The 23,920-nt window shown below is 37.3% G+C and overlaps 1 protein-coding gene across 2 annotated transcripts in view; it reads left to right on the top strand.

Annotated features, from left to right (window-relative positions):
- CDH18 (cadherin 18) overlaps positions 1-23,920 on the top strand; it is a gene marked incomplete at both ends in the record, with an annotated part of 179,236 nt that overhangs the window by 20,187 nt on the left and 135,129 nt on the right. For both annotated transcript variants that reach the window (XM_084280353.1, XM_084280352.1), the window contains one exon: positions 15,809-16,103. In XM_084280353.1, coding sequence (XP_084136479.1) covers positions 15,809-16,103 — 295 coding nt within the window. The remainder of the gene's footprint in view (positions 1-15,808; positions 16,104-23,920) is intronic.

Raw genomic sequence — 23,920 nt, 5'->3', positions numbered from 1 at the left:
ACTGGAAGGAAATTTGCTGCTTTATTGTCAGGTAGTATTTTGTTTCTATTTCACAGGCTTTCATTTTTCTCAAGGACATTGTTAAGACCAAATGAAACTTGAAACATAATTATTCTAAATGGGGAGAAAAAAAAATATTACAGGACTCACCAAACATAGCAAGGAGGGGGATGTAATGTAAGAAGTAAAATTACACAGAGGTAAAGATGTAACATTGCTACTGTAAGACACAAATGGAATTAGTCTGTAACTAGGTGTGCTAATCCCAATGTACTGTGGGCTATGAAACTATTTTCTGGATTTTCATAACTAATTAAATTTTGCTTTCACAAGGCTTCACTTGTCCTTGAGCATTTTGAGGATTTCACAAGCAAGTATTCTGTTCAAATGCTAATTTTCTGAATAACAGCATGATACTGAAAGCACCACTTCCAGGGAGGAAATAAATAGCATGCAAACTCATGCTTTACTGAATGTGTCCTTGGTGTCTTTCTGCAAAGCTGTTATCACAGCCATATCATGTGCTTTAAGCTGACTGCCGGAAGCTTTCTTCTTTATATTACAAATGCATGCGGAATTGTGAAAATTGCCTTAATTCTCTGTTCAAAAGAAAAGGCAAAATGGGAGTTCAGGATTCTAAAATATTTGTATTTCTAAGCTATCTTTCTTGATTCGATCAAGATTTCATGTCTGCTATATATGTAAATAGGTGTGCATCTGCCTTCACCTAATTAAATATAGATACTTTGGTGAGGAGGGACAGGGTACAATTTTAATCTGAAAATGCATTTTTTTGGCTACCTGTGGAGCTTTTTGACATGTTTAGGAAAGGCTGAAACATGGAGGGCCCTGAGACAGAGACCTCTTTTCCTTAACTATGAATTATTTACTTTAATGAAAATTCCACATTGCCTACCTTAATTCTAAAAGTAAACAGTTCTGGGTTTGGGTTTTTTTATTAGAAAATTTCCTGTTTAATCATACAGGAGTGATAAGTGTGTACATTGTTATAATTATTAATGAATGGAGGGCAAATCCTATAAGGAGCGGCTGAGGGAGCTGGGGCTGTTTATCTAGAAGAGGAGGCTGAGGGAAGACCTTATCACCACCTACAATTACCTGAAGGGAGGTTGTTAGAGAGGTAGGTGATGGTCTTTTCAGCCAGGTGACAGAAGATAGGACAAGGGGAAATGGCACTAAGCTGTGCCAGGGCAGGTTCAGATTAGATGTTAGGAAAAAATTTTTTACTGAAGGAGTTGTCAGGGCCTGGAACAGGCTGCCCAGGGAGGGGGTTGTGTCCCTGGGTGTGTTTAAAAAAAGGGTAGATGAGGTACTTAGGGATATGGTTTAGCATAGGATGGGAATGGTTGGACTTAATTATCTTAAAGGTCTTTTCCAACCTTGTGATTCTGTGAATCTGTGAATATTTATCTATACATTGCTTCAAATGTTCCCCTTTTTTGCTATATATGTTTCTGTAACTGTCTATTCAATGTGTAGTTTTGCACCCAATCGTCCTACCAGAATTCTCTGCATCATTCAGCAAAAATCTTACACGCTGGAGACTGATGTTTAAATTTTCACTTGTCCTTGGCATCACAGTTTATTGGTGCATTTGACGTGAATGCAGCTGGAGGTGAACTTGTACAAACTGTAGTGAATGTGAAGTGTGCAAACGGATGAGTGCTACAGGCCAGGATGGGTAGAACATGGGGTAAAGGAGGGGAAACCAAAAGGAAGCGGAGGGGCGCAATGGCAGATTTTGAAACATAAAATGTTCAATGGAGGACTTGAGGGGAGAGTTTGATCAGATGGGGATCACCTGCTCTAGGTGATCCTGCTTTAGCAAGGGGGTTGGACTAGATGATCTCCAGAGGACCCTTCCAACCCCTACCCTTCTGTGATTCTGTGATATCCTGGGCTGAGGAGTGGAACTTCTGTCTTTTCGGAGTAAAGGTTCAATATAAGAAACCACCTGCAGTTTCTGAAGGGAGGGGGAAAAAAAAAATGAAAAAAGGTAATTCCACTCTGAAAATTCTGTCTGAACTCTTCACCCCTCCCTTTGATCTGTACCATTGAGTACTCTGCAGCTCAGAATTCAGCTCGGTTCAGAGGTCACTGCTCCCACCTTGACCTTGCTTATGCAGACAGCTTGGCCTAGCAGGCAATTAATGAGGTAATAGCCATCTAATGTTTTAAGAATCATCTTATTCTGCCATTCATGACCTAATGTGAATTAACATTATAGAGACTTCTACTGCTTAGTGCCTAAGTACTATTTTAGCTATGCCATGTCTGCAGATGTTGCTGACAGACGAAAGATTATAATTTGTTATCTTAAGTATGTCCTTTTGTTCCTTTTTCATTCAGTTTGAGGGACCAACTCTGGGTTTTTTTAATATCTCTGCCCAGATAGCTCGTCATTATTTTAGTGGTATCCGAGTAGTGCTGTTTTGACATGGCAAAACATTGTATGTCTATGTCAATGCGATTGGTTCCCAGAAATGCCAAATACTTGAGGCAGTGAAACCATATTCTCAAAAATATAATAAAAGAATTAAACAATTTAGTGCTCTTTCCCTGGTCATCTAACTGCAGATATACATTCTTCCCCCACAGCTCCTCCACACCCCCTTCAGATCTGGAAATCTGAGGTCTGAAAGACAACTTCCTCCCTTTTTGATGTTACCTAGGTTTATTTTAAGATTTATATCTTGCCATGCATTATATATATTTATAAATTATGTAATATATGCATTATAAATAAAATTTAAAACCCCTTTCAAATTAATGTTTATTACTGAAACAACACTGGAATAGGCTGCCCAGGGAGGTGGTGGAGTCTCCTTCTCTGGAGATACTCAAGACCCGTCTGGACGCCTATCTGTGCAATATGAGCTAGGGAGCTGCTTTGGCAGGGGGGGTGGAGCTGATGATCTCTCGAGGTCCCTTCCAACCCCTATGATTCTATGGTTCTACGATTCTATTTTCCTTAGTTTTATCTACCAGCATAAATGGCCTGATCCAGCCAGTAGCTTTAGAGGTTGTAATCCTACTCCACCTGAACAGTTTTTGAGAGGGTAGAAGCTGTCAGAGAGCCTTTGGGAAGAAGAATTACTGAAATGTTCATGGTAAGTGGCATCTGTATTGAAATGTCAGCATACACATAAGAAACATGAATGAGAGGAATATAGTGCCTCAAATTGTGATTAGTTTGTTTAAGGCATTTAATGTATTTGGGGAACTGGTCCCAGAGAAAGGTCAATTTTTTTAAATTACTTATTTTGATAAATGAGAGTAGTGAATGGAATAGCATGTTTGTGATTCCTTATATGTAGAGGAAGGCAAGATTGGTGTTCCCTGTTGGAATTAGATGATGATGAATATAGGACAGTGCTTAAAAAGACACACATTTTTTATGTTAAATGTAACATGCAGAAAATATTGTTTGATTAGTAAATTGATGAAGCTCTGACTTGCTTTGTTGAACTATTCTCTGTTAAACATCATCAAAGGATAACTATGGAAAAGAGTGTTTCTCAACTATCTCTCTCTCTTGTGCTAAATTCAGGATGATTTTGCGGTCAGGATTTGTCATCCTGCAGACAAATGAAAACAAGCTGAAATATCAAAAATGTGACTTTACAATTAACAGTGAAGAAGATATGTATTTTTTTCAGTGAGGAATTCAGAACTTTGAGGAGGAAGCTTTATTTGATTTTTAAATAGCCATATATCTAAAGCTACATATGATAAAGTCTCCAGAACTCTTTCTGTGTTTTTTAACATATAGAGGAATTTTAATGTAAAAAATATTGCTCAGAAATGCTAGGATATCAAATGTTACACAGTTTTACGTCACAGTTTCATCTGTGGATATCGAATTCATGGACACATGTATGCCCTGTTCTATTATATATAATACATACTACAGCTGCTTTTAGAAACAGTATTTCATTAATTCAATGCATGGATTCAATTCAATAGCCAGAATTTCAATGTGGGTTTCTGAAAATTTGGAGGGCTTGGTCTTTTTGGTTGCTATATCAAAAGTCTAGCATCATTACATTTCCTCATTATTAGAATGTGTGCTGTCAGTCAAAATCAAGAATGGTTGTTGTCCGTGAAAGGATAGAAATGCTTTGTACTGTGCTGAAGAGATATCATGCAGGACTTGCAATTACATTGTCAGGTGGAAAAGGTAGTGAAATATTACACTTCATACAAGGCCTCTGTAGGAATACTGTTAACTCAAAATGCCAGTCAGTCATAAATTGTGATACGAAATTGGTTTGTAAACATTTTCAGAATTTGTAGTTTACGTGTCCAGAAGTTGTGCTGAGCTAAATGTAGGGGAGTTTACTCAGTCGTACAATCAAAGCCTTGAGGTGGTGGCAGCACAGGTGTTTATGAACGGCTGGGGGTTACGATGGTTCCAGGAAGAATACAGAAGCAGTAACGTGCTACCTCTTTGAAGAAACGGTGCTCACTGGTAAGACTCACCTGATGAAAATAACTTGAGCTCAGAGATTGTTTCTCTCGATAATGCACCTGTCACGCAGGGGAACATACAAAAAAGATTCTTGAAATTCTCCAGTTTAGATCCATATGAGATCCAAAAAGCTTTTGTAAACGGTTCATAAAAAGCATGCTGAAGTTAAGGACAGTTGTTTATATTCCCATTCACTGGGACTGCTATGTTCCCATTGCTTTCATTTCTTTATTTCTACTTGTAAAAGCATAGTTTTTACTGTAACCGCCATGACCACGTTGTCACTTATATGACTTACCTGTGGAGAAGACTAATGATAAGCTTCTGCTGTGAACATAGGTCTTCTGATTTACCCAACAAAGATGTTGAAAGTGGCTTAGTTGGCATTCTCTATTATTAACAGATTTTGAATCACTAATGACTTTTAAAAGCAGTTTGTGGAAACATTTCCTCATCATGATGATGCAGCGCTCTTTTCCTGTGTCAAACTTTTCAGCTATAGCAAACAGGAGGAGTACTACATTATTGCTTGGTATATTATTCTATTACTCCTTGGTGAAGGGAGATGGGGGTAAAGATTTTTTTTTAGGTAAACTCAACATCAGCATATCCATGGGTCCTGATAGGATGCACCTACAAGTGTTCAGGGATTGAGCAGATATTAGGGCTGTGCCACTGTTATCTTTGAAAGTTCATGGAAAACAGGAGAGGTGCCTGAGGACTGGAGGCAAGAGCCTTAAAAAAGAGCAAGAAGGAGAATTAATAAACTACACCCCAGTCAGCCTCACCTCCAGCCCTGGAAAGGTGGTGGAACAGCTCATTCTGGATGTCATCTCTAAGTATGTGGAGGAAAAGAAGGTTCATGTTGATCTGCTGGGAAGAAGTACTGCCGAGAAGGACCTGGGAGTCCTGCTGGACAGAAGAGGTCTTTGTGAGCCAGCAGCAAGCTCTTGTGGCAAAAGCAGCCAATGGTATCCTGGGGTGCATTAAGAAGAGCGTGGCCAGCAGGTGGAGGGAGCTTATCTCCCCCTGTACTCTGCCACAGTGAGGCCACATCTGGAGTACTGTGTCCAGTGTCCTTCAAGTGTTATATGCTGTAGAAGCAGTGAAACAATACCACAACACATCACTGTCCTGATGCTCAGTATTGTGATACCACTTTTTAATATCTAAAAGGCATGTAATAAAGAACTATTAAAAAATAAGATGACCAAATTACCAATATTTCTTTATCATAAAATGATAATTAAAATGTTCATTTGTTTTACCTGGAAAAGAGCATTAACGTGCGTTGATAAGGGGTTCACAAAAACACAGACTTGAAATCCTTTTGAAACAATGATCTCTACAGTTCTTGATTATGCATGGTAGTGTCTTCTTTTCAGTTTCTTCAGAATGAAATAACTTTTTCACCTGAAATAGAAGCCATTGGACAGTAGCTAACCTGTTTTCTTTCCACAGTCTTACAAATTTTTCATCAGATTAGCTTCAAAGACATCAAAACAAAAAATGTGTGAAAAGGTTTTGGAAGGATGGGATGAAAGGAAGCTGGTAAATTAATTATCTCTCCTTGAACTTTTCCACATAATATTTTTTTCCTAATCAAGTTCTGTAATTGAGTAAGTAATTGAGTCCCTGACATAATTTTTTTTCATGGTGATTTTACATGGCTCACAAATATTACATCAGAAAATCATGCATTTGTTTTTATCTTCACAACATTATTTAGGAAGAGCAAAGGAGAAAGAAGTAATTTAGCATATCACATGGGTGCACTGTGGGGTTGTTTTTCCAGAGCTTAAAAAAGAAAATGCTGTTTTAAGATGTTTCGTAGAGTAAACAGTATTTGCTGTAGCACCATCATACAAACAAGCAAACAAACAAATAAATCATACTTTCCATAACAGTTTGACTATTATTGTTGCACTTACAGCTCTCTGCTCTAGTGAGATGTTTCTATCACTCCCACTAATATCAGGAGAATCTATATACATGGAGATCACACATGATGTGGATTCACTGATCAGGGTTTTAGAGAACTAAAAGTTACTTCTCATTTGGAAAAATTTGAGGTAATCCTTAGGTTTCCACTCCTATTCAGTAAAGAGCAGATAGACATTTTCTTTTTGGAAGTCTCTGTTACAATGAATGCTTTCCTTTTTTCCCCTCTACTAAAAATGGAAATGAAAAACAGAGTTTCATTCTCTCTTTGTGCACATAAAAATATAATGTTTAAAAAAAACGTACTGCAATGAGAGTAGCTTGACTCAGCAAGGACCAGAAAGGAAGGTCAAGAGCATCTGTAGAAAGTCTGCAGAAAAAGTGTGTGGAAACAGAAACTGGTTTTACTGTATCGTTTTTTGCAAATGTGCCATGTTTTCCAGTAAAGAATATCTTTTCGCTGCTTCAGTGACTTTTTAAGCCCCAAACTCCTATCTCTTGGTGTTTTCAAAGAGTATATGCACTTACCATTTTTCTGTCCTTGACCTTTTCAGTGTCCTAAGCAAACTTTCTTTTGTATGGAAGCAGGGTTGCTTCTACAGCTAATGCATCTATGACAGTGGCACCTAGAACTACATTTTGCACGTTTGAGGTTTAATGAATCTGTGACTGTGCAGCTGAACAGTAAGGCATTTATAAACAAAGCAGTGCTTCTGTGGTCTAAGTGTATCAGAAGTTTGCAAGGCCTGTGCAGGAATGAAGTACCATGAACTGAAGTGCTTTTATAGCATCCTTGTGCCCACTGGTAGCAAGGGCAAGCTTTTTAGAAATAGTAGCAACCAGAGCTGCTTTTAGATACAGTGTATCATCAAGGCATTTGGATGCAAACAGTCACATTTGTGGGCCTTCTACATGGATCTAGGAATTGAAGTTAGTACCACAGTTACAGATTTATTAATTGTAAAGTGATTTTTTTTGTATGAGTTGGTGAAAACTGAAGAACATTCACTCTAAATATTTTCTAGAGAGCATGAAATGGTTTTCTGCATGGCTTAGTGACATACAATGTCAGAAGGGAAAAAGGAGTCATGTATTGCTGGAACAAAATGCTGTGAAGTAATATGCATTGAGCAATACGTTAATTACTTGTTCATACACATGGAAACCTGACTTTTGGCTACCATACAAATAAACCTAAAAGAAGTCTGTCCTTGATCTTGAGAATTATGTTGCAGAATGTAACAATTAAGGATTCATTTAAAATCTAACTTTCATCTCTAGTAGTTCAATTTACTTTTTTCTATTTTTTTTCCTTGTTGATGATGTTCTGATGGCATGGAAAAGATCAGTTTCTAAATGTTCTGAAGTTCTGTAGCCCTCCAGGAATAATTTATGTATGGCTTCAGAAATATATCCCCTCCCACTTTCTCTGGGAATAGCAGGGTTCAGCAATGTCTGATGATACCACAAATGTAAAAAACAGAGCCTGGGTTGGGACTTTTAACATCTGAATTTTTTCCTTATTTCTGGAAACATTTGGTAGTTAAGTCCGTAGAAGTCAGATTACTCCTCTTTGAAAGAGATATAATGATACTTGCCCTTTTAAGGGCAGTGCAAGACGATTTTCCTTGCTTTGCAGAAGTAAAAACAATATGATATGACAGATTCAAGCACTTATTTTACACTAAGAACTTGTGGCTATTCTGGATAAGTATCAGCAGGGCATTTAATGTGTTAATGGCAGTGTGCTTCTCCTCTGAAACAGCTCTCCTGGCTACAGAGCAGTGCTGGGAAATGAGTCTTGTTTTGTTTTCAGTTTAAAAATAACCTTTTTTTACACACAAGAAGACTGACTTACTTTCAGACATGCTTGGAGTAATTATTCAGTGAGCTGTAGTCACTTAGCCTTGGGACCTGCAAATAAGTATATTTACATATTTATATTTTTGGAAGACTTGGGTCTGCGTGTGTGCAATGGGATGCCTATCCAGCTCCTTAAAACCTCTAAAACAAATATGGTATGTAAATCCTACTTTCTTGAAAAAACAATAGTTTCTATGCCCATCAGCATTTGCCCAAGCAAAAGATGCCTGAAATGAAAGCTTATTGTTCTGCTGTAGTGAAGAGACATGAAAACTTTAGCAGAGTGGAAATATTTTTCTTCAGTATTGATTTAGACACATAGTATACTGAAAGTACATTTTTAGGCTCTCTTTTTTTCTTAAAAAGACATAGTGTTCTTTGAAAACAAGAGAGTTATATACATAAATGTTTATTGTTTTGTTCTAGGATTCCATTTTCTATTTTTCTTGCCGTTCACTGGAGTTCTCCTTTTGTGCAGAGGGAAAATTGAAGCTAATGTTGACCTCTCGTGTCAGCCTTAGTACACCTGACGTTATTTCAGAGTGATTGCTTATGCTCCTGCTTACTTCTGCCATTACCCAGTCTCCCCAAAAGCAGCAGTAAAGGAGCGGACTTCAGATAAGCACATCTTGCAAGAACAGATGTTTGTATGCAGTAGTGTTATGCTGTGAAGTTAATACGGTTTCAGTTGTGTTTTTCCTGGATGATTGCAATCCAATTATTTTTTTTTCTATCTCAGAAAACCCATTCAGCAGATGGGGGCAATTGCAATTCTGTATTTTCTTCCTCTGTTTGACAAGGATGTGGAATAGCTTCTTCTCAATTTGTGGACACTGCTATGGATAACACAGTTATCTTCTGGGCTAATGATTCCCTCTGAGAATTCCATCAAAAGGTGTGACATTGCCCAGAGCAGTATATTTCATTAAAACATATTTTATAGCTCAGACCAAAGGAGGCAAGTTTGTGGCAAATCTGAGGATACTTTTACTGCGTAGGCACAATGAACATTTCAGTAGTATCAGCTAGACTCTGATGTTGCAGTGTGCACCATTCAGAATAATTTTATATGTGTTTTTTACTACCACTAAGTTTTTGTATTATTTCTTTTAAATTACATGTTGTGTCTACATAAACATCAAAAGAAGTCAACATGACTGCCGTTCTTATTGGAAGATTTGTTGGTGTTTTAGTGTTATGTCATTAATTCTTTATACATTTTGATGTTTGTAGTGAAGCATTAGACAATTCTGCGCAACAAAAGTAAAGTAACATGCTTGGATTGTTTTTTACTATATTGCCCTATGCCTTGCTAAGGCTCATAGCTCATGTTGTTTGGGAATGCTTTTGTCATTCCTCCAGGTTGAGCACTCATGGGCAGACCTTGCGGTGGTAGTGTTGTGCAGGGGCCCTCTTGTTGTCTGGTTAAACTGACTGGCAGTGACAACAGAATTGAGAAGGGGGCTGTCTGCAGCTCTCCTTGAAAGAACGTGCTGCTCCCCAAACAGTAGACAATACTTTATTCAAAAAATGTAATGGTAGTTTACCTACTAAACTTGGGGTTTGTTTTTGAAATTGCCTGATATTTTTGTTGTTTATTATTCTTCAACAGTAGGTTTTTAGTTAATTCTCTGCAGTTATTACAAGAGTTTGCATGAATATAGCAACTTATACTCTGATTAGTACAACAGTTATTTATTTTTTCGAATCAGCCTTGGATTTGAATTTAGTACGTGTATTCGAATCTCTTCACAATTCTTTTTTTAACAGAATTTGTGGTCCAATTGTATTTTATAGTTCTTATTGCTGCACTTCTTTCCCATTTATCTTGGTCTCTGCTTCTATATGTATGATGTGGCTAAGTCTTAACTACAACAATTAATTAAAAGATATGAAGATGGAGGGTAATGAACAAGGCCAGCAGCTGAGCAGTACCCACCTCACTGTATGGTTTTACAATTAGGCTTTACTCAACTGATCACTTTTCAGTTACCAGCAGTAACAATACTGTATTAACTGGGCAATAAGCCTACAATCTGCATTCATTTTACAGCAGTAGATAGGTTGGTACACCAAATTATAAGTATTAAAATTTATATAAGTGTATAAAGATGACACTTTAACAGAAATGTTTGGTATATATGTCTTTAAATCATGCCTTTTGAAACTGTAGCCCTCTACAGTTTCTGCAGAAGTACTAAAATAAAGGTAAGCATTTAAATGGAGTCATGGAAGAAAAATGTTTAAGTCTTAGCAAAACAAGGACACCTTGGTTGCTATTCTACAAAATCAGTCATACACTGCTGATATAGGCTAGTTAAAGATTGAGGATCCATCATAAATCATCCTGAATCCAATCTGTTATTAAATATGTCAAGAAGTGGAGCCCACTGGATTGCTAAAGGTGACATTCCAGATATGCTCTTCAGCTGTTATTTTCAGTTTCTTCATTCCCTAAAAATTCACACAAATAAAGACAGGAATAATGCTTAACAAGGGATGAAAATTAAATACTTCCTGGTGGTGCCTGGTTGTGGATAGATTCAGAATATTTAGTAGATATATTCTTTTAAGAGCATAACCAAATCAGCAAATGTTTTCAGAAGTCAGCACATCACTTAGGATGGAAACGGCATTTCCACAAGGAATTCAGAAGCCTCCACTGACTGGAAGTTGGGGAACTGGAGCTGTCACTGTCAGGGAGCAGCAGAATGGGTCAGCTCCCTGGGGCTGTGACACTGGGGGCCCCCCACGTGGTTCACAGCAAGGCCACCTACGAGCAGGGAGACCAGGGGCCACTGAAGCAGTCTCAGCCCCAGGCATCAGGCACCTTCCTGGCTATGAGGGCCAGGCGAAGGCAAGGCTGGGACGAGGTCCAACAGGTGGGCCCAGCTTGGCAGTTCCCATGGCTGTGCAGGGCAGGGCTGTGGAGACCTGTAGACCGGCCCTGCTGTGGCATTGCTGGGGCTGGTGGCCCCAGAGGGCTGCAATGAGGTCCTGAGTTGTGGGGGGAGCCCTGGGGAGGACTTGGAAAGGCTAAATGGTGAGTGCAAATTGTACTAGTGGTTAACTAGGCAAATCAGTGAGCTGTGTTCTAATGTTTGGCATATTTCCCTGGTATTTCATTTCAATACTTTTTTCATCTCAACATTATGAGTAATCATGTTTCAGTTTGCAGTGTGTTTGTATTTCTTTTTAAATTAAGAGACTCCCGCAAAGTTCCAACATTCTGTCTCTGACTGGCACAGCAGGGGAAAAAATAACACCATATTTTGCATTTATCTAAGCTATTTATTCACATTACTACAGTGTGCAAGTGTCTCATCCTCTAGCATATACATGTTCTTGCAATAGTCACTGGCAGAAACGGTGAGATCTTGTTGAAATGGAAAGTCCACATCCTTTCTAGGGATCTACATTGAGATGACTTCCCCAGGTTGCACAAGTTAGGCCTGAAAAAGGGTGAATAGAACATGGGGTAGTTTGAGTCTGCTTTGCTTAGCGGCATCCCCCGGTCTGTCAAATTAATCTGAAATAGAAATAGTTACAGTAGTCCCAAGTAGAGACAACGTTCACTATTGTCCAGCTGGGTTATAAACGTAGTTGCAAAAACAGACTCCCAAACCATGTATTTGTAACCTAAGTGATGAATCATTATCCTAATTAGAAATGCTTTTGTGGGATAAAACACCTGTTGGGGTGATGTTTCATAGTACATAGGGAAAAGAAAGAAGAGCACCATGCTCAGGGACATGAATCTCATTAATCTGGTAGGCATTGTCTTAGGCAGGGATCCCCAGGGGCTCTCTTCAGCGCAACACATATTGCAAATAAACGTTTGAGAGAAGCCTTGATATTTTTCTACTTGGGCCAGCTTGTACTGAGATGGAAATATTAAAGACAGCAAACAGTTATTTAATCTTTAATTTACAGAAAAATGAAATATAAACCAACTGATGAAGGAAGGACTCTTGTTATGCAATAGAAGTGCTATGGAAAATCCTCCTATATGAATTTAAAATTCAGCATCAGAAATTAAAAGGATTATATCAAATGCTTTATATTGCAAATAGTATAAGAAACATCAGGAAGTAAGGAAGCAGGAAATTCTCTTGACACTTCTTTTTCAGTTTTGCCTTACAACTGCACTGTAAAAGACCCAGTGGCAAATTGAAAGTGTTCAGTGGTTGTTAATATCCAGATATTTTTTTTCCAATGACATTCCTGCCTGCATTTTTCAATTGAAGTTTGTTGGGTAACATGATGTTTAGCAGGAATGTTGTGGTTTAACCCCAGTGAGCAACTAAGCTCCACACAGCCATTTTTCACTCCCGCCATGACTGGATGGAGGAGAAAATCAGAAGATTAAGTGACATGCACAAGCAAAGCAAAATGAGGAATTCATTCACTGCTTCCCATGCTCAGGCAGGTGTTTGGCCATCCCCAGGAAAGCAGGGCTCCATCACATGTAACAGTCACTTGGGAAGACAAACACCATCACTCTGAATGCTCCTCCCCTGCTCCTTCCTCTTCCCCAAGCCCCTTACAAAATGAACATGATGTTGTCTGATATGAAATATACCTTTGGTCGGTTGGGGTTAGCTGTCCTGGCTGTGACCTCCCCTCCCAGATCCTTGTGCACTCCGAGCCTACAATTGGTGGGATGGCGTGAGAAGCAGAAAAGGACTTTGCTGTGTGTGAACACTGCTCAGCAATAACAAAAACAGCTCCGTATTATCAACACTGTTTTCAGCACAAATCAAGACATAGCCACATACTGACTGCTACAAGTGAATTATATACCTCAGCCAAAAGCAGCACAAGGAGTAACAATAAGTGGTTGGTTGTGCAATCAGATGAGAATCTTAAATTTTATTACTTGTTGGATGTAACCCCCCTCTGTCTCAAAACGCACCTGGATTTTCTTCACTGATGACAAGTGCAAATAGTTGTTTCTTCAGGACAAAAAACATTTCTAAGGTTATTAATTTTTTACAAATGTTTAATGCATTTCATGCTATCAGAGTGAATTTCTGAATGCACCTTTTTGCTGTATGGTATTGGAACACCATGGCTGTGTCGATATTTGAGGTTTCTGAAGAAAGCTTACTTAGAGATTCTATGGCAGTTCCTTACTCTTGATTTCGTACCTATGTAACCAATTCCTTAATTAGTTAATAATTTTATAATTCCAGTTATGAATACAGTGATTTTTGCTGGAATCGCTACATGGCACACCTGAATATGCTTTTACATATATATGCCTGCAGAGTTAAAAGGAGAGAATGAGGACGAAGATTCTCCTGGTCTTTTTCAGTTTAGGATAATTTTAACTTGAGTTCCTTATTGTTTTATAAACTCATCAAATTTGTCATTTCCCTGGGCATAGAAGTTTTCTCCTGGTTTTCTTGGGGTTTTGTTCCTGTAAATTAGAGACAATCTTTCTGAGGCAATGTTAACATTTGCAAACACTAACTAATTATTTCATCAAAAAAGAAACCTGCAGCAAGAGAAAAACAATTCTAATTTATTCTGAAAAATTACAATACCAGCAAGCCCGTGTTAGAATACCAGAATACCTACTGTCTTGTTTTTAAGAATAAATAATTTCAGAGAACATGTTGACTTTATAGGAAGTTTGGATGACTGACATCTTACATTGATTGAATTATTCCTTTGTTAACAGAATTCAGGACTAGTCTGAAGATAAGCAAATATTTAACCATCATTAACCTAAAAGAAAGTTTAAGATTGTCTTGCTGTCCTATAAAGCCAAAGCCAAGCCAACAGAGCCTTTCTTTGCTTCTTTTTTTCTTCCATTTTCAAAATAAAAAGGGTCGACAGTAGTGATCCAGTTTTGTTTTGCTTATTTTTGTGGCTCAGATAAGTACATGGTGCCTTGACCAAAGTTATGCTTAGTTTATACGAGCTGACAATCTTATTAGGCTTCCCCTTCCCAACTGCCCCCACAAGACACGTTACAATTTATGTGCTACACCATAACTTCATAGATTTAATACACAAAATGAAAAATGTCATCAAGCCTCTTGTGTTACTACTTTTACAAATAGCAAGCCAGATAATTTTGAAGGCAAGGCAAAGTCCTGACAAAACAGGTACGAGGAGAGGGTGAGAAAACATTAACATCTCTGTATTTTATGATTTAAGTCAGAAAATAGTTGATTTGTACCTCCAAATGTCTTATTTTTTCTCTATGCAATCCTTAATGGTTTATGAATGTAGAATGGAAAGGAGACTGGAAACTGACACCTTGTGTTCCATTAATTAAAAATAATGTCTGGTATTCTGCTTCTGTCTTGCTCAGATTCTGCATATAAACTTAGTAATACCACACTGCAGATACTCAGAGATAGTCAGGGCAGTGGGAAAAGAATGAGTGAGCTCTTAAAATTAGAATTTTTCCCTTCTGATTTAACATCACAATGTAACTGCACAGTACCTGAGGCTGTTCATTTCTGCATTATCACTTTGTTCTCATTGTGCACCTCATTAAATACATTCTGTTCTCAAAGTTGTTCTAAAGAAAAAAAAAAAAACAACAAACCACAGTCTCTCAATCTACCAAAAAAAAATCGCTCCTCCCCAGAGAACACCAGTTCATTTTTAATCTAAACTGGCATTTCTTTAAAGTCAGGTTAGAAGCACTGACTCATAATGGGTAGATATTTCATATTATCTCAGTACACCAGGGTACTTTGTGACTTTTCCTTTCCCCATCTCCCCACCCCCCAAGCTTCATACCCTCTATAGATCCAAGCTTTATTCTACTTGAAGAGGGGTGTAATATCTGTAACATATATTTTAGAGCACAAAGTGTGTGTTAGGATCAATTAAAATGCTGGAAGTAGCAGTCAAAGTTCATTACTTCATTATAAATAATTGAAAAACAAATTAGGTGACTTCCTAATTAAAAACAAAAGCTCACCTTTCCTCACACCAGAGACATGGGTGTATTTTGTTGTGGGACAGAGTAATCCTGGACAGACATCTATCACTGCCACACTATGCAGTTCCCTTCTGGAGTAAATGATGCTGTCCTTGGGGCCACAGAAGATAACATCGGAGGTGGGACTGGACTACTGTCATTGAAGCAAACGGTCCCCATTGTGACTGCTTCAGGTATAGTAGTCAAGGCAGGGTTTCTTACAGAGAGTCCTGTAGGATAACAACTAGAAGACTGAAAGCAACCCCCCCAAAACACTCACCCCAGTTACCTGAATATTCTTGATTTATAGAAGTTTTCTAGAATGGACATAGAACCCAAGAAATCCCAGTTTCAATTGTGAATTAGGCTGGTTGGAAATGACCCTGAACAAAATGATTGACTTGTCAGAAATAGCATATGAAGAATTACAGCACAAGATGGGATGGTTAAAAATGGAGTAGAATGCTGCTAACATTAATATTACAGCTTTTATAACTTAAGTGTAATAACCTTTTATGAAATTTAATGTGCCATTTTATATGATTTTATGTGTATATATTCTACAGCTGCACTCCAATTCCGACAAAGGTGATGGATCAGTCAAATACATTCTTACTGGAGAAGGGGCGGGGACTATATTTATTATCGATGACACGACTGGAGACATCCATTCAACCAAAAGTCTAGATCGAGAGCAGAAGACGCACTATGTGCTTCATGCCCAAGCTATTGATAGACGGACAAACAAGCCACTCGAGCCTGAATCTGAATTTATTATCAAGGTGCAGGATATCAACGACAATGCACCGAAATTTACAGATGGACCGTACATTGTTACTGTGCCAGAAATGTCTGAAATGGGTAAGGAAACCAAATTGTTCTTTTCAACAATAATTCATTCTATTCATTCTAACAAATGAAAATTCCACATATTGTTTGACAAAGTTATGATTCATTATTGTATCATTGATTGCATGTAAAAGATCTAACAGACAGTCCTGGGCAAATGGTAGTTTGGTCTCTAGAAAAAAGATGTATTAGTATATCCTCATTCAACTTCAAACTTGATGGCGTTCTCTTATGTCTACATGAGTCACCTGTGCAATTCACAGACTTAAACCAATACAAAGGAACAATAGTTTGCTAGGTTATTTTAGACCAAAGTGTCATATCTTTATTGACCTTTACTAAGTTTCTTTATAAAGTGAACTGAAGTTCAAAAAGAGTACTTAACTTTGATTTTCCATGTTAGAAATGCAGTCCACATGTTCTTGTTCTTTGAGGTGCTACATTATGCAATCAGTTTTCTGCATTTATTGCTTCTCTGGTGTAGAAATTAGTTTATAACTTTTTCTTAATATCACAACATCAAAGCTAAATAATTAGTCCAGGATAGATGGATGGAAATAGGATTTTTGCACTAGATATTTTTTTTTTTTAAAAAAAGCTGAACTGTCATGACTGGTCCATGTGAAATACAGCTTCTGTCCTTTGTTTCTGGATGAACAATACAGAATGCACACTTTTCCTTATCCCCCCTAGATCCCTACATAACCCATCTAAGAGAGGACCTTCAAGTCCAAGATGTGTCTAACTGTGAAAAGTAGATAATTTTTTTCTTCTCTCCTTGCTCTTTGGCTAATGAGCAGGTGATAGACTGCAGAATAGAAAATTAAAAGGCAAAAATATAAAAATATGTGTAGTTACTCAACTCTCATAATAATGTTGATCATACATCTATGAATGAATGAATAGTACCATTGAATCTTAATGATTTGTCAACATAGTATCACTTCGAATGGTAACTCGTGAATAGAAGCATTTTGTTCCATATTTGAAAGTCAGATACAAACTTCTGTTAATATAATTACTTTTTTATGGGAAGATGTCTTGTATAACTGTACTAGTGAAATGTGTGGGTGAAATTAATTTTAAACTGTAAATTGGTATTCAGTTCATCTTGTATGGAATACCCTGGTATTTTTGTGCTGAGTTCAGAGATACACAGTTGTGTAATGAGGAAGTTTGATATGTTTGTGGAAGTCTGCATACTGTTGGAATGGCATACAGTTTCGTGGTATGCAAAGAAATACTTTGTGTGGAGAGACTAAACAGGCCAAAACAAGTTTCTGTTACAGATGTGTATAGTAAAGCCCACTTGTAAAGTCCATAGTAAGTGCATTCCAAGCACGTCTACAGTTCTTTCCTTGCATATACAAAGGCAATGTGGCATTTGAAATATTTACAAACATGTAATAATCATACCAGTCCTGGAAAGATGTAAAGATATTAAATCTTATTCCTAAACCATGGGGTTCAGAGCTGTGACAATTTGGAAGCAGAAACTGATTTTTACACCCTTGGCTTCTTCATTGACCGAAGCAGCATTAATCTTGTAAAAAGTAGGGAGTAAGTATTCTTGCTATCTACTTGGCGGAATGAAATTGTATTAAATGGACTCTCAAGGTGATCAAATAGCATGTTTCAGAAGTATAAAAAACTTTTCCCATTCTTATTCTTTTCTCCTGACTTTATTACCACCCCTTCATCCTTTCTCTTGCTGTCACTGCTACTACACTGACACGTAAGAATAGTTCCTTGACTCTCTTCTCGAACTGTCCTCCATAGATGATGTGAAAAAAGAATCTACCTGTCTGTGTCATAATTGTCTTGTTCTAATACTTTGTTCTTCATCAGTACTTGTAGTATCTTTCTCCCTATCCAGTCCTCTGCTCTCTTTGGTGTCCTCCCATAGTGTGCTATTTCAGGTGTCTCTTCTCAGCTTTGGAGAATTCTAAGCCTTTATTTCTGTGGTCCCTCCTGCAACAAGAATGCACAAAGGGAGAAACATCTTTCTTAGATCTCCTACTTCCTTCTTTCCTTCAAACATCATGGTTCCCATATTACTCTTCAAAGTTGTCTTTTATGAATTCTTTCCACAGTCCGTTTCTCTCTGACTGGTAATTGCTACCTCATCTTTGCTTGTAATTTCTATTTCCTCCTACACTGTATTATCATTATTTATTAACATTAATATTTCTAAAAGCCTCTTCTGTGTCTCTGCTGGAAAAACAATTGTTATTGGTCAGTATCTAGCTAATAAAGATTTTCAGATTATAGATCAAATATATTTTCACTCCTTAAAATAACTTGCAGGTTGTTCTTTGGTCTTTTAAACCATAGTTTCCTCTCAAATACTGACTTCCTTGGTCTCACCTTTTGCTTCTCAGAGCCATAAAGATTTAGGTCTCCATTTCACCTACACAGTGATGCTGCTGCATATATCATGCATTTTCATAATGCAGAATTCCCTATGGTAACCATCTAAGCATACTATTGCAAATAGCATCCCCAAGATAAAATTATGGAAGCACAGAAGAGCAGTATTTCTGTGAGTAATGTCATTAACACCAGAACTATTTAAGCAATGCATCTTTGTGGGAAGCACTAAAGTAAGAGGGGCTTACTGTAATACATTTTGGGCTCACAGTAAGAATATTTTGGGCTCCCAGTAGGAATATTGTGGGTCTGTACAAAACCTCTTCAGTTGTCTTTGATAATTCACTGAGGCACAAAACTTTACTGTTAAGAGTTGCAGTTCATTTCAGTAGCATTTAATCTCTTATCTCAGTTGTCTCTCATCACATCACAGGCTGCCTTGATGTGTAATTCATTTCCTTTATCAACTGTCTCCAAAAATGCATAACTCTGTCTCCTTCTTTCTTCAGTTTCCTTTGTCTTTAATGGAGACCATTTTCATTAATTGATTATTTCCTTCCCCTGTGGAAGCCTTTTATTTTCTGCGTAGGAGGAAAGACAGTGGAAAGGAAATCAATGTTATCCTCAAAGTCAAAAGCAGCTAATATTTTTTTTTATTCTACTTTTAAAACTTCTTGGGTTTTTTTCATTCTCTCAAAATCTAGTATTCTTACATAGATGTTAGTCATAATTCCGTAGTTGTCTGAATGTTAGTATTATCATGCAAGTACATTATGCAAGTTACTGTTTTCCAAAGAACAATTTGAATAGTTAGCCTGGAATGGCATTTTTGGGTTATAAAACAGAGTTGATGATGGTAAACCAAGGAAGTTTTATTGATAAAATTAAGCAGTAATGCATATGGTTTCTAAATTAAATACTTTACTGGTTGTACCTGAGGTAAATCATTAAAATATCTATTCCTCAAATCTTTCCTGTTGTGTAAGGAAAGCTGGTTTTTCATATCCCACCATAGAGGCAATCTGCTGTAGGCATACATTATTTTTTCATTGCAAATTTATGATCATTGTTTTCTTTTTCCCGTATTGATTTGTTTGTGTTTGTTGCATACAGAAAAGATTTTACTGTCAGCAGTCTCAGGAAGACTAATTCTATTATTGCTTCCATGGGATATATTCTTTCTGTCAAATAATGGAAAATCCTATGGCACTTTTATTAGTTCTGTAATTAGCACATTTTTTGACATTCAGTTGTGGAGTCAGTACATAACTGAACTTTTTGTTACTTCATGAATTCCTAAGGTTGCTTCATTTTTTATTTCATTTTTTTACATGGCAATTAAAAAACTTTCAGTGTTATTTTCTCTCTGTAACAGCCCTTCTACTGAGTGGCAGGCGGCATTTTTAATCTTCTTTTCTGTGTTTAGTTTCAGCAGCAGGTTCCTGTCTGTTTCCTCAGGAAGTTAGTGGGTATTTTTCCCACAAGTTCAACCTTTTTTGATCTACTTGTAAAAACTGTAGGACCTTTATGGATTTTCATTTTTAGGTCACTGTCAAGAAAGTACAGGTAAATTGTGTTAAATTGTTTGCCAAATATTAGCTCACAGTGTTCACATGGCATAAAGTCATGCTTTATGTATTGTGCTGAAAGAGCTGAAAGAAAACAGCGATTTTGTGTCTTCACTGAACCTTTTTTTCCTAAAAGTGGGCTCAAGAGCCAAGTTTTATCTGATAATTTTTTGTTGTGAAGTAAAAAAACCACTCTCATTGAGAGCTATAACTATACTCTGGTTTAAGGTTTATGAAAGAGTTGTCATTATCTAAATGTAAAAGGAAATAAAAATGTTTTTCAACCAGTAAAAGCCTTCCATATATTTTCAGATTCAAAATGAGGGAAATAATTGTATATTAGATGTTCTAGTTCTAAGGTCATGCAGAAGAAGGATATTGCCAATAAATTATATTTAGAAAATTAATTGAAACACTGTACTTTTATCAACTTTTTTCCAGCACATTACAATGTGAGATATTAATAATTTCAGAATCTGGAAGAAAATATTTATGGTGTTCATAAATTTGACTTGTATGAGAAGTGCCTATTTATCTTCCCTTCCACTGCCAGAGAAAGGGCAGACACAACTTCTCTGGAAAACCTGTTTCAGTACCTCACCATCCTCATAGTGAAGAATTTATTCCTCATGTCTTATCTAAACCTAACCTTTTTCAGTTTGAACCTACTGCCTCTTGTCCTATCCCTATACTCCCTGATAAACAGTCCCTCTCTGTCTTTCTTGTAGGACCACTTTAGGTACTGGAAGGCTGCAATAAGTTCTTTCTGGAGCCTTCTCCAGCCTTAACAAGCCATATTTTCTTTGTCTGTCCTTATATGAGAAGTACTCCAGCTCTGATCATCTGTGGCCCTCCTCTGGACTTACTCAGTATCTGTTTTGTACTAGGGACCCTAGAGCTGGATGCAGTGCTCCAGATGGGAACTCACAAGAGCAGAGAAGATGAGCCGCAGTGCCTCCCCTGACCTGCTGGTCATGCTGCTTTTGATAAAGTCCAGAATTTGGTTGGCTTTCTGTGGTGCATGTGCACATTGCCAGCTCATGTTGAGCTTTACGTCAATGAACACTTGCAAGTCCTTCTCTTTGTGGCTGCTCTCAAACTGGAGTTGTACTTGGGATTGCGCCAGCCCATGTGCAGGACCATGAACTTGGCCTTGTTGAGTTTTATGCTGTTTGCATGGGCCCACCTCTCAAGCCTGTCACACAGCTTGGAGACATCGGTAGATTTGCTAAAGGTGTGCTCAGTCCCACTGTCTGTTTCATCAAGAAAGATGTTAAACAGTGTCAGTCCCAATACCACCCCTTGAGGAATGTCACTCTTCACTGGTCTTGATTTGGACATTGAGCCAATGACCACAACTCTTTAAGTGTGACTGTACAGACAATTCCTTATCTACCAAGCAGTCCATCCATCTAATCCTTGTCTCTCCCATTTAGAGACAATTATATTGTGCAAGATATTGTCAAGTGCTTTGCACAAGTCCAAGTAGGTGGTGTTATGATACTCTTCCCTTATCAACCAGCACAGTAACCCCATCACAGAATGCCACTAAATTTGTTAGTCATGATTTGCCCTTAGTGAAGGCACATTGGCTATTACATAGCTGACAAAAAGGAATTGAGATTTTCTGCAGTGAGGATTTGTATCAGTGGTATAGTCACTGAACTGGACATGTTGATTTCCTGGTGAAAACACTTATTTTCTAATGTAGAATGAAGCTAAAACATGTATTGTTGACTTGTCAGTATTTTAAGAAAATTTTAAGAATTAGTTTAGTTAGGCAGGAAATCCCTGTGTTCATTAAACTTTACATTTTTTTCACTTGTTCTTTTTCAATATTGATCCATTTGAGATTTTAACAGTGCAGCAAACTATGGAAAGTTATGCATACAGATTTGCATTCTCAACAGACATGTTTTATTGAACTGCCTCATTAAACATTAAAATTTTCTCTTCAGAGAGATAGATTGAAGTATTTCCCTTCAGCTTTTCTTTGATATATAACTTTACAAAATTTTTATTGTAAACATGTTTTAAAAAGGGGAAAAACAAAAGAGATCTTGAAATGAAACTACAATTTGGTTTCCCAAAGGAAATGATCCTTATTTTTGATAACAGAAAGATGTCAAAGCATACAGAGTGGTGTTCAGAGCATACAGACGTATTTTACAGGTCCGTATGAAGGATTAACTAAGGAAACATAATTCCCAGTATGTAATCTTTAAACCATAGTGGGAAATCATGTGGAATGTAGTTGTACTCTGAATAAGTAGAGCCTCCACTTGGGGAAAAAAGTCTTTTTTATTGCCTAACTGGAATGTTAAAATGCTTTCATAGCAAAATTTTGAGGGTTTTTTGATAGTCACTAGCACATGTTGGCGGTGAAAGTATGGAAGGTATGCCTCTGGGTCTGATGTTCATATCTGGTTTGAAGTCTCCAGGGAAATTAGATCTTTATTTTCTGTATTAGATTACTTTCTTCAGAATTGTTAGCATTAAAAATCGCAAGGCAGCTGAAACGTACACTTTTCCACCTAAATCCTTCATTACACATAACAGCAAAAACTGAATTGCACAAATATACTTGGAATCGTGATTGACCAGTCATGTTAATGAGCTGAATGATGCTAACTTCGAAAGGAGTAATTGGAAGGTTAAAGTACCCTCTTTACCTCTTCTCTCACCAGGCATTCTAACCCGCACATTTCACAAGATGCCCTTCCTCTGTTCTCAGCAGATCCAGAAAGAGTTAGGCATAAGGCCAGTGTGGGCATTATCTTATCAGATACTGAGTGTACTTTTGTAATGCAGTGAAAAATTAAGTGTGTGATGAGCTACTTAGCACTGAATGTGGGTCTGAGTGGTGGGGTGGATGGCTGAGTTAAAACTTGTGATTCTAAGAGTTCTTTTAGATGGAAAGAGAATACTTTGCCACTATGCAATACCAAATTACTATTATCGTGTGTTTCTTAGGAGAGAGATACAGATGTATGATAAAATCAGTGTGGCAGATTTTAAGGTGTAATAACATTCCATTCATGCTAAAATGATCTGTCAGCTGCTTATGTGAGATATCACCTTTCACTATCCCTGTTTCTTTGTCCCACATGAATGAGCAATACAAACCCTTAGATTCTATCCCTTAGATTCTATCCCTTAGCCAAGTCTCTGAAGAATGAGAGAACCATGAAATCTCAGTATTTTTGGTATTTTCTTCTTGTGAAATAAGCAAAAATCAGTTCATCCATTCCAAAAGTTATCTTGATTTTCTAGAACTCTGGGAAAAAATGTGCAAATGGGAAGTCAACCTGTTAGACAAGTAGGCAACTGTTGATAACTGTTCTCCTGGAAGCAGGAAAATCTATAGATTAAAAAGTACAGAAGTTGCCCAGAACTCTGGGCAGCAAACTGGTAGATGTCTGACTATACCTACTAGATGGTGATGTTTTAGTTGTATGCAATTAAAAAAAACCCAACCTTAAAATCACTGTATATTGGTAACCTATTAATATTTAAAGATTCCACAGGATTCCAACATAGAATAATGAAGCCACAAATAAAGGTGAAACAACAAATTAGTGTGGATAGGCCTTCACCGTTAATAACAACAGGCTTTACCAGAAGACAGAAAGGTCACAGCTTTTCCACCTCAATTTAGAAATTATTGGTGAACTGAGCTTCAGAAATATAATATTTATATAAACCACAGAATGGGAAAAAATTGCATTTTCTGTTTTTTGCAGTGACCTGATATGGTTCACAGTAATTCTTATTCTAAGGTTAGATAGCAAGTAAATATGACTGAATAGATTCCTAAAACATTTTAAGAAAATTACACTACCTTTAATTGTGTTTGTTTATCTTGCCACATAATCCCAGGTACAATAATTT

This window comes from Gallinula chloropus (assembly GCF_964237585.1).
Source record: "Gallinula chloropus genome assembly, chromosome: 2".
Lineage (NCBI taxonomy): Eukaryota > Metazoa > Chordata > Aves > Gruiformes > Rallidae > Gallinula > Gallinula chloropus.
This window is presented reverse-complemented; position numbering and strand designations above follow the sequence as displayed.